Below are 14624 nucleotides of genomic sequence, written 5' to 3'. Positions count from 1 at the left end.
GCTCAGAGCAGGGCCGATTGGGGAGTTGGGGCGCCGCTCCCTGTCATGCACAGAGCAGGGAGGATTGGGAGGTTGTGATGCCACCCTCAGTCACACTCAGGGTAGGGCTGATTGGGGGGTTGGAGCACTGTCCCCTGTCACTCAAGGCAGAGTCGATGGGGAGGTTGCTGTGCCACCCCCTGTCACACACAGAACAGGGCCCATCAAGGGGGTTGGGGAGCTCCCCCCTGTCACTCCCAGAATAGGGCTGATAGGGGAGTTGGGGCACTGCTCCCTGTCACACACAGAGCAGGGCGGATCAGGGGGTTGGGGCACCGCCAGTGTCACACTCAGGGCAGGGCCAATGGGGAGGTTATGGCTATACCCCATCACACACAGAGCAGGGCCCGTGGGTGGGGGGGCTTGGGGCGCCGCCCTCTATCATCCACAGAGCAGGGCCGAGCAGCGGGTTGGGGAGCTCCCCCCTATCAGGCACAGAGCAGGGCTGATCAGGGGGTTGGAGCGCCTTCCCCTGTCAGGAACAGAGCAGGGCGGATAGGGAGGTTGTGGCCCCACCCCCTGTCACACACAGAGCCACATGGCGATCAAGGGGTTTGGGCGCTGCCCCCTGTCACACTGATCCCGGTGCTGGGAGGCATATTACCCTTTTACTATATAGGGTAGAGGCCTGATGCATGGGTGGGGGCCAGCTGGTTTGCCTGAAGGGTGTCATGGATCAGGGTGGGGGTCCCCATTGGGGTGCCTGGCCAGCCTGGGTGAGGGGATGATGGCTGTTTGCAGCTGGTCACACACCCTTCAGGATGGGGGTCCCCACTGGGGTGCCTGGCCAGTCTGGGTGAGGGGCTGAGGGCTGTTTTCAAGCTGGCGGGTGACTGAAACTCCCAACTGCTCCTTTTTTCTTTTTTCTTTTTTTATTCTGGGCCAGCTTTAGCTCTGACTCCAGCTCTGAAGCCTCTGCTGCTGAAAGCAGGTATCTGGTTTGTTTGTGTTCTATAATCGAAACATTGTATCAACTCCAGCTCTGAGATCCTGGCTGGCTGAAAGCAGGTTTCTGGGGTTTTGTTTAGCTTCTATATTTATAACTATGTTTCAAACTGCAAGCTCAGAGGCCAGCAAGGCAGGCGGGGAACGTTGGAGTCCTCCGTCACTGAAGCAAGCAAGCCTCATGTTAGCTTCAAGCTGCCTGGCTGCCAGCCACCATCTTGGCTGGCAGTTAATTTGCATATCGCCCTGCTTAGCCAATGGGAAGGGTAGCGGAGATAAGGCTAATTACCATGTTTCTCTTTTATTAGATAGGATGTGCACACATGCACACTGAGACAGAGAGAGCAGCAGAGACAAAAACAGAGAACTAATTACATGCCATAAATTGTTCTAAGTGCTTTACACATGAAATGTCACTTAATTTCCACAACATTTTTGATAAATAATTATTATTAATGTCTCCAGTTTTTAGAGATGAGTCCCTGAAGTTCCAAAAAATTTAGACACTGCAATGACAACAACAAAAACATAATAAAATAAGAAATGGACAGCAAACAGATCATATACACATATGAGAATCTCATTTTGTGCATAACTGGAAAAGTAGTTCTTTATTGTAAAATAAGAGGAATTCAATTTTGAAATGAATCATAGTTTTCATAATAGATCAGAAACTGTGTATCTAAAGGAGCCGTGGGCAAACTATGGCCCGCGGGCCGGATCCGGCCCGTTTGAAATGAATAAAACAAACAAAAAAAAAAGACCATACCCTTTTATGTAATGATGTTTACTTTGAATTTATATTAGTTCACACAAACACTCCATCCATGCTTTTGTTCCAGCCCTCCGGTCCAGTTTAAGAACCCATTGTGGCCCTCGAGTCAAAAAGTTTGCCCACCCCTGATCTAAAGTGTGCTTCATTCATCTTAGGAAGGTTTTATGGTATGTGTGTGTGTGTGTCTTAATAGTCCATTAGCAAAACCATTTAAAACATTTAGATTAAATGAAAACAAATATGGGGGCTGCAAATTTTTAAATGTGTTCAAACAAACCTGGGTCAATTTTGGAGGCACAAAGAAAATTGAATGAAAAAGACTCGAGCATAGACCTGCCCCATGACGGTTCCCTCCACTCTATAACACAGCAGCCAACCAATTCATCCCTACACCAGCCTCCATTACGGGACTCTGGATCCTACTAAGAAAATATTCTCCAGGAAAATATTTTAGAGCTCACCACTTTTCTGAGAGCTTCTTTCACATCCTTGTTCCTCACACTATAGATCAGGGGGTTCAGCATGGGAACCACTACTGTGTAGAACACTGTGGCCACTTTGTCAGTATCCGCACTGTTGCCAGAATTTGGTCGGCAATAAGTGAAAAGGATTGTTCCCTGGAAGACACTGATGGCTGTGAGGTGGGAGGCACAGGTGGAAAAGGCTTTGCGTCTTCCCTGTGCAGAGTGCATCCTCAGGATGGTGATGAGAATAAACAAGTAGGAGGTGAGGATGATCATGATAGTGATGATCTCAATGAAATTGGCCACAATGAACACCATGAGCTTATTAACAGAGACATCATAGCAGGCAAGGTTAAAGATTGGGGGTAAATCACAAAAGAAGTGGTTAATCACATTTGATCTAAAGGATGGGATCTCAAGAGCTAAACACAAGTGAATCAGAGAACACACAGTCCCACCGAGGTAGCAGCAAGACACCAGCTCCACACAGAGAGTCCGGGACATGGTGACCATGTACAGCAGTGGGTTACAGATGGCCACAAAGCGGTCATAGGCCATCATGGCCAGCAGGAAGAACTCAGTGATTCCATAGGCACAAAATAAATAAAACTGCACCAGGCATTCCAGGAAGGAGATGGTTTTATCCTTGGTTAGCATGTTGAACAGCATCTTTGGCACGATGATCGTGGAGTAGCAAAAGTCCACGAAGGACAGGTGGCTGAGGAAAAAGTACATGGGAGTGTGAAGGCGAGAGCTGACCTGAATCAGTGCGATCATGCCCAGGTTGGCCAGAACCGTGACTCCATAGATCAGAAGGAACAGCAGGGAGAGAAACACTCTCAGCTCAGGGACATCAGATAATCCAAGAAGAATGAACTCTGTCACAGAGGTGCAGTTCCCCTCCCCCATTTCCACATCTGTCAGGTTTAGAAAACCAAATGATACCTTTTGTGTGTCTTCTGAAATGGAAATAATATAGAAAACACATATTTATATTTAATTAAGAAAAATATCACATTAATGTCAAACCCAGTGAAGAAAAACATCGCATTGATGTCAAATACAACATATTTGTAATACCATTGTCAAATAATTCTAAATGTTCAGTGTGCAGTGTGTCAGCAGAATTTCCTGATCAAATCTAAAGTATCAGTAAAAACCTGAATGATTTCCAACAGTTATCTACCACAAGAAATTGAGGTGATGAATTTATTTATGTGTTTGATGGACTTTGACATAGATATATTCAGTATATATTTTAAAATATATATACTGAAATCCATCATCATTTTCACTTGTCAATTTAACAAAGTGATTTAATTATATATAATGGCAGTTATCAATATCAATAATGACTCAGAAAGATATAACTCTTATGTAAATTTTTCTGGAATGCAACTTGGCAATGTATATCCTTAATCCTGACAATAATAAAAGCAACCTGACATATTTATGAGAGACTTCATTTTTAGCAAGGTGTTATAAGAAATGTTTAATTACATTTACAAATTATGAAAAACAATATTCAGAACTACATTGTGGCATTGTTTATTATATTCACAATGTGGGAAAAATAATTGTCAAAATAGAGCAATTTTTAAACTACATTATATCGTATCTAAAGTAGAAAGTTATGTTGCAGCATTTAAAATGACATTGTGGAGATGGTTATTCTTTTAAAAAATAAACTAGTACACTTGGTGTATATATATAGATTTAAATAAAATGTATATGTTGAGATGTGAATACATATGATAGAAACATCATATGATATCACATTACCCACATTAAGAAAGAGATAAGGGAAAACTTTCCCAAGTTCTCTAGTAGTTGGTTGGGGAAAGTAGTTATTTTGTATGTTCTATGAGTCCAATTTACCATTCAAACCTGTCCTTAAAGAAAAGTCATATGGAAGTGAGAAATTTTATTCTCTGCCCTCCTTCATAGAGGAGTATACCCATGAGTTCATACACATATATGTAATGACAAATGAGTAAAGACAATATGTACTGAAAACATAACCTTGTATTTTCTCCCATCACTTGTGCTAATTTTAAAGAAATGTAAACAAATCACCTTGCTGAAGTCATTGTTTTCTCTTTACTTCACCTCCCCAGAAACCTGAATTATTAGCCCATTTCAGAGTTAAAATGGCAAAATCAGCTTGCAAACACTTCTTCCTAATGTACTAGGATGTTAATAGGAAACTAGTTTATGATAAACACACAAAAAAACTAAAAGAATTCATTTCATTTACTGAGCCGAGGTAGTCTACATGTCCTTTTTCCCCAACTCAGGGGACACATAAATTCAACCCTCAGATTTTGGGTGACAATTAGGGAGCTCTCAATTCCATGGCAGAAATTGGTGTGGGGAAAGGCAAAACGAGACTGAGAGAAAGAGTGGGGCAGAGAATACCATTTGTTTCCTCTGTATTCTTTCACATACATCATCAATGTTTGGTGTTCCAGAGGAAATTGTTCTAATTTCACTATCAATGGTCTCTCAATACTAAAAGATAAACAGACATTTGAATCAGTGAGCGCACAGGAATATGATCTGTGAAATCATTCTCTAAGTAGAAGCCAGATGAGTTAAACTTATCTTACATAATTGTTTGCTAGGGAAATATATTCATTTCCACTTTCAAGTAACCAAACCCTAGTTTTAGCTAACAAACCTGAGAGACAGGCAGTTCCTCCGTATTGCTGGAGATGTTAGGATAAATGTAGTACACAGTTAGAGACTTATATGTAATTTTAACACAGTTAGGGACTTCAACTGTAATTTTAACCCCTGGGGAATGGGTCCCTTTAGTTCCAATTCTATCGTTAGTCATTTATGCTATAAAAATAAATGAAAATTCAACTAGTTCTTCATGTGTTATCAGACACATAATTAATCTCTATGGAATATCATCAGGAACTTTTGTAAATGCCCTAATTTGTGAAACAATTGTTTGAAACCAAACAGGTCTCCTTCCAGATTTCGTGGTTCTGTATGACATTCCATCCTAGTGTCATATGTGCAGGTCACAAATCACATGCCATCAAGAAATCACAGGAATGTTTCTCATTAATTCCTTCTTTCTTGTAATATTACAGAATCACCAAAATTCCAGCAAGGTACAGTGACTAAAGCTACACAGATTCCCTTCAAATGCTAGGACAGAGATAACCCACTGTTCAGAAAACTAGTACTTGTGCTAGTTCACACTTCTTGGGCTCTTGTTATATATTATAACCTATTGCATATAAGTTCCCCAGTTAATCACTCCCCACTGACTCCCTATCCCCTCCTTCCCTATGAAATACATGAGGTTGACTCATGCTTCTATGTCTCTGGATCTATTTTGTTCATCAGTTAATTTTGTTCATTAGAGTCCACATATGAGTGAGATCATGTGGTATATAACTCTCTCTGACTGGCTTATTTCACTTAGCACAATACTGTCCAGGTTTCTCCATGCTGTTGCAAATGGTAAGAGTTCTTTCTTTTTTACAGATGCATAGTATTCCATTGTGTAAAGGTACCAAAGCTTTTTTTAACCACTCAACTGCTGATGGGCATTTCTTTAGATCCCCAGTGTGGGGCATGCAATGTGGGGCATGCAGGAGGGCGGACTAGACATCTCTCATCATTGATGTTTCTCTCTCTCCCTTTCCCTTCCTCTCTAAAATCAATAAAAATATATTTAAAAATAATAATGTCAGCATAATGTTGAGAGGTTATCACTATTGTTCAATGATTAAGACTGAGGAATGAAAAAGTTTAAATTACTAGACAAATTTTAAAATTCAGAATCAAGTCACAAACCTTGGTTTTTGTAAACTCAAGCATAGTGTTTTCTAACATTATTATAGATATAAGGAGAAAAGCTTCATTAAATTCGTAAATATAGTGTAGAAATTTACATAAACATAATGAAAGGACAAATAAATTATCTATAGTGCATATAAATCAGGATTAGAAGAAATATAATTTAGTTCCATAAAGGAAGGATAAACAAAGGTCATTTATTTTATCAACAGCAAAAATAAAAAAAGAACATAAACAAAGTCTGAAATGCACCTATAAGTCACAATAAGTGTTTGATCCACAAATTGTAAAATAAGCATGATGATAAGTAAAAAAATAAAGTGATTTAAAAGGCCACAGTCAGAAATACTGACCCACAGGACCATAGTTATTAAATGCATGTGTACATTTTATATACATATACATATACACACACATGCACACTGAGACAGATAGTGTTATGTTATAAATCAGTGCACTAAACAGAAGACGCCTTAATCAATAAGCCATATTAATATTGAGCTTTTATTACACTAGCAGTCTCAGAGGAGTTGTCTCTCAAAGTCTGAACAAATTAACCTGGAGGAAATTTTCCCTTTATATCTTTCCAGCTTCTTTGTCTCCCAAATATGGAATGGGGCTTCCGGACCTTTCACAAGCTTTTCAAAAACAAACAAACAAAAAAAAAAACTATCAGCTGGGATGGTGCCGTGAGACTATATCTCAAGGCCTCCTCTGGCACCAGTATTGACAACTCCGTCTAAGGGTTGTATGGTTTATGGCTTTTCCAAAATGTGAGCACTGCTTAAGTAAACAGGTCCTGCAGGACCAGATAAGGGAGCTCTTTTTTCTTATTATGTGAGCAAGCATGTTTATAGAACAAGGGACCATTTTAGTAGAAAATTTCAAACAGCAATTTTTACAAAATAGAGCTTACTAAAACAAGATGGCCTATGATTCAATAGAGGAACAGAGACAGAAACAGGGAACTAATTAAGTGCCATAAATTGTTCTAAGTGCTTTACCCATGACATGTAACTTAATTTCGCCAACATTTCTGAAAAATAATTATTATTAGTGTCTCTATTTTTTAAATATTAATCTCTGAATTTCCAAAGACATTAGACAGTGCAATGACAACAAAAATATAATAAAGGAAGCAAGCAGTGAACAACAAACAGAATATACAAACATATGGAAATCTCACTCTGTGCATAAACTGGCAAAGGTGATTCTTCACTGTAAAATAAGAGGAATTCCATTTTTAAATGAATCATACTTTCCATAATAGGTCAGCAACTCTGTTTCTCAAGAGTTTTCCATTAATCTTATGAAGGTTTTACAGCAAACAAAATATGTGGGTATTAACAGTTCAACACCCAAAACCATTTAAAATATTTTATTTTTAAAACCTTTATTGTTGAAAGTATTACATATGTCCCCATTTTCCCCCTTGATCTCTTCTAGCCAGTTCCAGGCTCCACCACTCTATTGCCTGTTTCCCTGGGTTATTTATATATGCATACAATTTCTTGGTTTATCTCTTCCCATCCACCCTCCCCCACCTTCCCTCTGAGATTCCACAGTCTGTTCCAGCACAATACTCTCCAGGTCTCTCCAGGCTGGCTCAAAGGGTAAGAGATCCATCTTTTTTCAGATTGAATAAAAGCAAAGAGCAAAGCTGAAAATTTTGAAATGTGTTCAAACAGACCCGGGTCAATTGCGGAGACAAAGAAAATTGAATGTGAAAACCTCACTGATAAAAGCCTGCCCCTGGCTGTTCCATCCACTCTGTAACACAGCAGCCAACCAATTCACCCCTACACCAGCCTCCATTATGGGGCCCTAGGTCCTACTAAGAATATATTCTCCAGGAAAATATTTTGGAGCTCACCACTTTCCTGAGAGCTTCTTTCACATCCTTGTTCCTCAAGCTGTAGATCAGGGGGTTCAGCATGGGAATCACTACAGTGTAAAACACTGAAGCCACTTTGTCAGTATCCACACTGCTGCCAGAACTGGGCCGGCAATAAGAGAAAAGGATTGCTCCTTGTAAGACAACGATGGCTGTGAGATGGGAGGCACAGGTGGAAAAGGCTTTGTGTCTTCCCTCTGCAGAGTGCATCCTCAAGATGGAGATGAGAATAAACAAGTAGGAGGTGAAGATGATGACAATGGTGATTATCTCATTGAAAGTGGCTACAATGTATATGAGCAGTTCATTCATAGAGACATCAGAGCATGCCAGAGATAAGAGAGGAGGCAGATCGCAAAAGAAATGGTTAATCACATTTGATCTAAAGGATGGGATCTCAAGAGCTAAACACAAGTGAATCAGAGCACATACAGTTCCAATGAGGTAGCAGCAAGACACCAGCTCCACACAGAGAGTCCGGGACATGGTGACCATGTACAGCAGTGGGTTACAGATGGCCACAAAGCGGTCATAGGCCATCACGGCCAGCAGGAAGACGTCAGTGATTGCATAAACACAAAATAAATAAAACTGCACTAGGCATCTCAGGAAGGAGATGTTTTTATCCTCGGTTAGCATGTTGAACAGCATCTTTGGCACGATGATCGTGGAATAGCAAAAGTCCAGAAAGGACAGGTGGCTCAGGAAAAAGTACATGGGAGTGTGAAGGCGAGAGCTGACCTGAATCAGTGCGATCATGCCCAGGTTGGCCAAAACCGTGACTCCATAGATCAGAAGGAACAGCAGGGAGAGAAAGACTCTCAGCTCAGGGACATCAGATAATCCAAGAAGAATGAACTCTGTCACAGAGGTGCAGTTCTCCTCCCACATTTCCACATCTGTCAGGTTTAGAAAACCAAATGATACGTTTTGTGTGTCTTCTGAAATGGACATAATAAAGGAAACACATATTTCTATGCAATTAAGAAAAATATAAAACTGATTTCAAACACAATGTATTTGAAATATAATTGTCAAATCATTCAAAATATTCATTGTTCAGGAGATCCCACTGATCAGATTTAAAGCATCAGCAGACACCTGAGTGATTCCCAAGTGTTATCTACCACAAGAAATTGAGTCGATGAATTAACTTAGGTGTTTTGATGGTCTTTGAAATAGATCCAATGATATACTTTGAAAACACATTAGACCAACTCCTGTTCCCTGAAAAATTGTAATAAATTCTGTTCAAGTAAGATTACAGCTACTGTGATCCTGAGTAATATGCACTAACATTTTTTAGGTCAGTCTTTCAGTACCATAGGTTTTAGCAGGCGAGGTCCTGTATAGTTCCCTTGTTGGGAAATGTGACAAATCTCTGAGATTAGTGGCTCATGTATACTCCAAATTTTTAATTATGCAAAATTTAAAAAGATATTTAAAATATGTACTGAAATCCATCATCATTTCGCTTGTCAGTTTAACAAAGTGACTTAATTAATTACAATGGTAGTGATCAATATCAATAATGACTCAGAAAGGTATAACTTCTTGTATATATTTTCCTGGAAAGCAATTAGGCAACATATATCCTTATCCCTGACAATAATAAAAGCTACATGATATATTTATGAGAGATTTTATTTTTACTATGATATTGTAAGAAATCTTTAATTACATTTATAAGTTGTAGAAAACTACATTGTGGCATTATATTCACAATGTGGAAAAATGTCAAAATAGAGCAATTTTTAAAGTACATTATATTGTATCTAAGGTAGAAAGTTATGATGCAGCATTTAAAATGACATTGTGAAGATGGTTATTCTTTTAAAAAATAAACTAGTACACTTGGTGTATATATATAGATTTAAATAAAATGTATATGTTGAGATGTGAATACATATGATAGAAACATCATATGATATCACATTACCCACATTAAGAAAGAGATAAGGGAAAACTTTCCCAAGTTCTCTAGTAGTTGGTTGGGGAAAGTAGTTATTTTGTATGTTCTATGAGTCCAATTTACCATTCAGACCTGTCCTTAAAGAAAAGTCATATGGAAGTGAGAAATTTTATTCTCTGCCCCCCTTCATAGAGGAGTATACCCATGAGTTCATACACATATATGTAATGACAAATGAGTAAAGACAATATGGACTGAAAACATAACCTTGTATTTTCTCCATCACTTGCGCTAATTGTAAAGAAATGTAAACAAATCACCTTGCTGAAGTCATTGTTTTCTTATTACTTCACCTCCCCAAAACCTGAATTATTAGCCCATTTCAGAGTTAAAATGGGAAAATCAGCTTGCAAACACTTCTTTCTAGGCTGATAATAAGAAACTAGTTTATGCTAAACACAAAACAAATCTAAAGGAATTCATTTCATTTACTGAGCATAGATAGTCTACACTTCCTTTTTCCCCAACTCAGGGGACACATTAATTCAACCCTCAGATTTAGGGTGACAATTAGGGAGCTCTCAATTCCATGACAGAAACTGGTGTGGGGAAAGGCAAAGTGACAGAGTAAGAGAGAGAGAGGGAGAGAATACCATTTGTTTCCTCTGTATTCTTTCACATACATCATCAATGTTTGGTGTTCCAGAGGAAATTGTTCTAATTTCACTATCTATCAATGGTCTCTCAATACTAAAAGATAAACAGACATTTGAATCAGTGAGTGCACAGGAATATGATCTGTGAAATCATTCTCGAAGTAGAAGCCAAATGAGTTAGACTTATCTTACATAATTGTTTGCTGGGGAAATATATTCATTTTCACTTTCAAGTAACCAGAGCCTCCCTAGCTCCAGCTAACAAACCTGAATGACAGACAGTTCTTCCGTGTTTCTGGAGATGTTAGGATAAATGTAGTACACAGTTAGAGACTTATATGTAATTTTAACACAGTTAGAGACTTCAACTGTAATTTTAACCCCTGAGGAATGGGTCCCTTTAGTTCCAATTCTATCATTAGTCATTTATGCTTTAAAAATAAGTGAAAATTCAATTAGCACTTCATGTTGTATCAGACATATAATTAATCTCTATGGAATATCATCAAGAACTTTTGTAAATGCCCTAATTTGTGAAATAAGTGTTAGAAAGCAAACAAGTCTCCTTCCAGATTTCATGGTGCTGTATGATATTCCATCCTAGTGTCATATGTGTGGGTCACAGATCACATTGCTATAATGAAATCGCAGGCATGTTTCTTATTAATTCCCTCTTTCTTATAATATTACAGAATCACCAAAATTCCAGAAAGGTACAGTGACTAAAGCCACACAGATTACCTTGAAATGCTAGGGAAGAGATAACGTACTGTTCAGAAAACTATTAATAGTTCACACTTCTTGGGCTCTCATTATATGTTATAACCTATTGCATATAAGTTCCCCAGTTAATCACTTTCCACCAACCGCCTACCCCCGCCTTCCCTATGGAATACCTCAGTCTGAACCATGCTTCTATATCTCTGGATCTATTTTGTTCATCAGTTCATTTTGTTCATTAGATTCCCCAATGAGTGAGATCATCTCACATCTTTCCCTGACTGGCTTATTTCACTTAGCATAATACTCTTCAGGTCCCTCCCTGCTGTTGTAAATGGTAAGAATTCTTTCGTTTTTACAGCTGCATAGTATTTCATTATGTAAATATACCAAAGATTTTTTTGTCTATTTTCTTTTTTTTTAATCTTTATTGTTCAGATAATTACAGATGTTCCTCTTTCCCCCCCCCCCCCCCCATAGCTCCCCTCCACCCAATTCCCACCCCACTCAAGGCCTTCAAACACTCCCCGCCACACACACACTGACCTCGTTCATAGGTGTAAGCTCTTTGTCCAATCTTTGCCTGCACCCCCCACAACCACTTCCCCCCACCCCATAAGAATTGTCAGTCTGCTCCCTTTCCATGCCCCTGATTCTGCTCCCTTTCCATGCCTCTGATTCTATTACATTTAGCAGTCTGTTCTGTTCATCAGGTTTTATATTCATTTGATTTTTTAGGTTCACTTGTTGATAGATATGTATTTGTTGTCACTTTGTTGTTTATAATTTTTTATCTTTACCTTTTTCTTCTTCTTCCTCTTCTTAGAGAATACCCTTCAGCATTTCATATAATACTGGTTTGGTGGTGATGAACTCCTTTAGCTTTTTCTTGTCTGTAAAGCTCTTTATCTGACCTTCAATTCTAAATGATAGCTTTGGTGGATAGAGTAATCTTGGTTGTAGGTTCTTGCTATTCATCACTTTGTATATTTCTTGCCACTCCCTTCTGGCCTGCGTAGTTTCTGTTGAGATATCAGCTGACATTCATATGTGTACTCCCTTGTAGGTAACTAACTGTTTTTCTCTTGCTGCTTTTAAGATTCTCTTTGTCTTTTGCCCCTGGCATTTTAATTATGATGTGTCTTGGTGTGGTCCTCTTTGGATTCCTCTTGTTTGGGGTTCTCTGCACTTCCTGGACTTGTAAGTCTATTTCTTTCACAGGAAGGGGAAGTTTTCTGTCATTATTTCTTCAAATAGGTTTTCAATATCTTGCTCTCTCTCTTCTTCTGACACCCCCATAATTCAGATGTTGGTACACTTGAAGTTGTCCCAGAGGCTCCTTACACTATCTTGATATTTTTGGATTCTTTTTACTTTTTGCTTTTCTGGTTGGGTGTTTTTTGCTTCTTCATATTTCAAGTCTTTGCCTTGATACTTGGGATCCTCTAGTCTTCTGTTGGATCTCTGTATATTATTCTTTATTTCAGTCAGTGTATGCTTAATTTCTGATTGGTCCTTTTTCATATCATTGAGGGTCTCACTAAATTTCTCAGAGGTTTCTAGAAGATTCTTGAGTAACCTTATAACCGTAGTTTTGAACTCTATATCCAGTATTTTGCTTTCATTCATTTCTTTCATTTTTGACTTGCTTCTTTGTCTCTTCATTTTGGCTATTTCCCTGTGTTTGTTTCTATGTACTGGGTATCTGTTTAGTCTTTTTGAGTTGACAGAGTGGCCTTGTGTGGTAGGTGTTCTATAGGGCCCAATGGCTCAGCCTCCCCAGTCACCTGAGATGGACACTCTTGGTGCACCCCTTTGTGGGCTGTTTGCACAGTCTTGTTGTAGTTAACCCTTGATTGCTGTTGTTTCACTGGTAGGAATTGACCTCCAGGCCAATTGGCTGTGGTGACCATCTGTGTCTACACTGGATGATCTGTTGCACAGGAGACACCTATGGGGCACGACTTGCTTCAGTGGGGCTTTGGTGCTCACTGAGTCTGCCCCTTGAGTGTGTCGCTTATGGATTTGTAGAGTTTTAATCTGGTATGGTCTGACATTGACCACTGGGTACACTGGCTCTTGGATCTCCAAGTAGATGCAAGGTCAGCCACTGTCTGGGGCCACCCAGCAGGAGCTACAGAGACATCTGCAGATTCCTCCTCTTTGTATGGGGTTTGGAAGTGCCCAGACGAGGCCAAGCTGTGAATCAAGGCAGGCGGCTGCTGCCGGCCTTGGGCCTTCTTTTGGATGCTCTGGGGCTCTCTGACCCAGCTGCAGTTTGCCAGATTTTAGGCAGAGAGAAGACAGGCCATTCATATGCAAAAGCTGATGCGCACAGCTTGGGTGGGGTTGTACATTGGATGGGGTGGGGTCTCTGGGAATCACCAGGGCAGAGCAAACAGCAATGGCTGCCAGTCAGCCCTGCACTGGAGAAGTCCCCAGGTCTCCGCATCCTGCCTGCCCCCCGTCCCCCACCCCCGTGCAGGAACAATGATCACTGTGAGCACCTCTGGGAGAAAGCTGCCCTCGCGTTCCTGTCCTGATGCCAGACAGTCCAGTTTCTCCCCGTGTGTATCTGGGTCCCCCAGAGTCTCGCCTGGAACTGGAGTTCAGAGTAAGTGGGAGCTTATATCTCCCTCCTGATTAAAAGATCAGCATATCCACTTGCCAGCACTTTCTGCACCTCTTGCCAGTCTCAATGCGCCTTCTTCACCTCTCTAGTTGTGGAACTTCCACTCAACCAGCTTTCGCATGGTTCTGGGTGGTAGTTGTTCTGCCTTTTAGTTGTTATTTTGATGTAGTTGTGACAGGCAGCAAGTACAGGTGTTTACCTATGCCACTATCTTGGTTCTCTCTACCACAGCTTTTTTTAACCACTCATCTACTGGTGGGCATTTGGCTAGATCCTCAGAGTGGGGCATGCAGTGTGGGGCATGCAGGAGGGCGGTCTAGATCTCTCTCATCATTGATGTTTCTCTCTCCTTTTCCCTTCCTCTGTAATATCAACAAAAATATATTTAAAAATAATAATATCAACATGATGTTGAGAGATTATCACTATTGTTCAATGATTAAAACTGAGGAATGAAAAAGTTTAAATTATTAGTCAAAGTTTAAAATTCCATGTCAAGTCACAAACTTTGATTTTTGTAAACTTAAGCTTAGTGCTTTCTAACATTATTATAGATACTAGAGGCCCAGTGCATGAAACTTGTGCACGGGTAGGATCCCTAGGCCTGGCTTGCGATCAGGGACAATCAGGTTCCCTGCCTCCCACCTCCTCCTTCCCTCAGTCCCTCAGCAGCCCGCCGCTACTGGTCGCCCACCATGTTCTGTGCTGCCCCCTGGTAGTCAGCGCACATCATAGTGAGCAGTTGAACTCCTGGTCTCCCAGTGGAAC

At 40.1% G+C, this 14624-nt stretch overlaps 2 protein-coding genes and 1 pseudogene across 3 annotated transcripts in view; all 3 read right to left on the bottom strand.

Annotated features, from left to right (window-relative positions):
- The window catches only part of LOC308524758 (olfactory receptor 4A5-like), a gene marked incomplete at both ends in the record, with an annotated part of 363276 nt that overhangs the window by 156450 nt on the left and 192202 nt on the right, over positions 1–14624 (bottom strand). The gene's annotated exons all lie outside the window — the stretch shown is intronic.
- On the bottom strand, positions 2292–3132 carry LOC308525246 (olfactory receptor 5L1-like; annotated as a pseudogene). Its single transcript has one exon. The product of its transcript is annotated as an olfactory receptor 5L1-like (transcript).
- LOC308525194 (olfactory receptor 5L1-like) lies at positions 7877–8827 on the bottom strand (the record flags this gene model as incomplete). The annotated part of the gene is made up of 1 exon (XM_081099982.1): positions 7877–8827. The coding sequence occupies one exon, from the start codon at positions 8825–8827 to the stop codon at positions 7877–7879; it is 951 nt and encodes a 316-aa protein (XP_080956108.1).

This window comes from Myotis nattereri (genome assembly GCF_964212035.1).
Source record: "Myotis nattereri genome assembly, chromosome: 9".
In the NCBI taxonomy this organism is placed as follows: domain Eukaryota; kingdom Metazoa; phylum Chordata; class Mammalia; order Chiroptera; family Vespertilionidae; genus Myotis; species Myotis nattereri.
The sequence above is the reverse complement of the archived record's forward strand: the minus strand, read 5'-3'. Positions and strand labels throughout refer to the sequence as shown.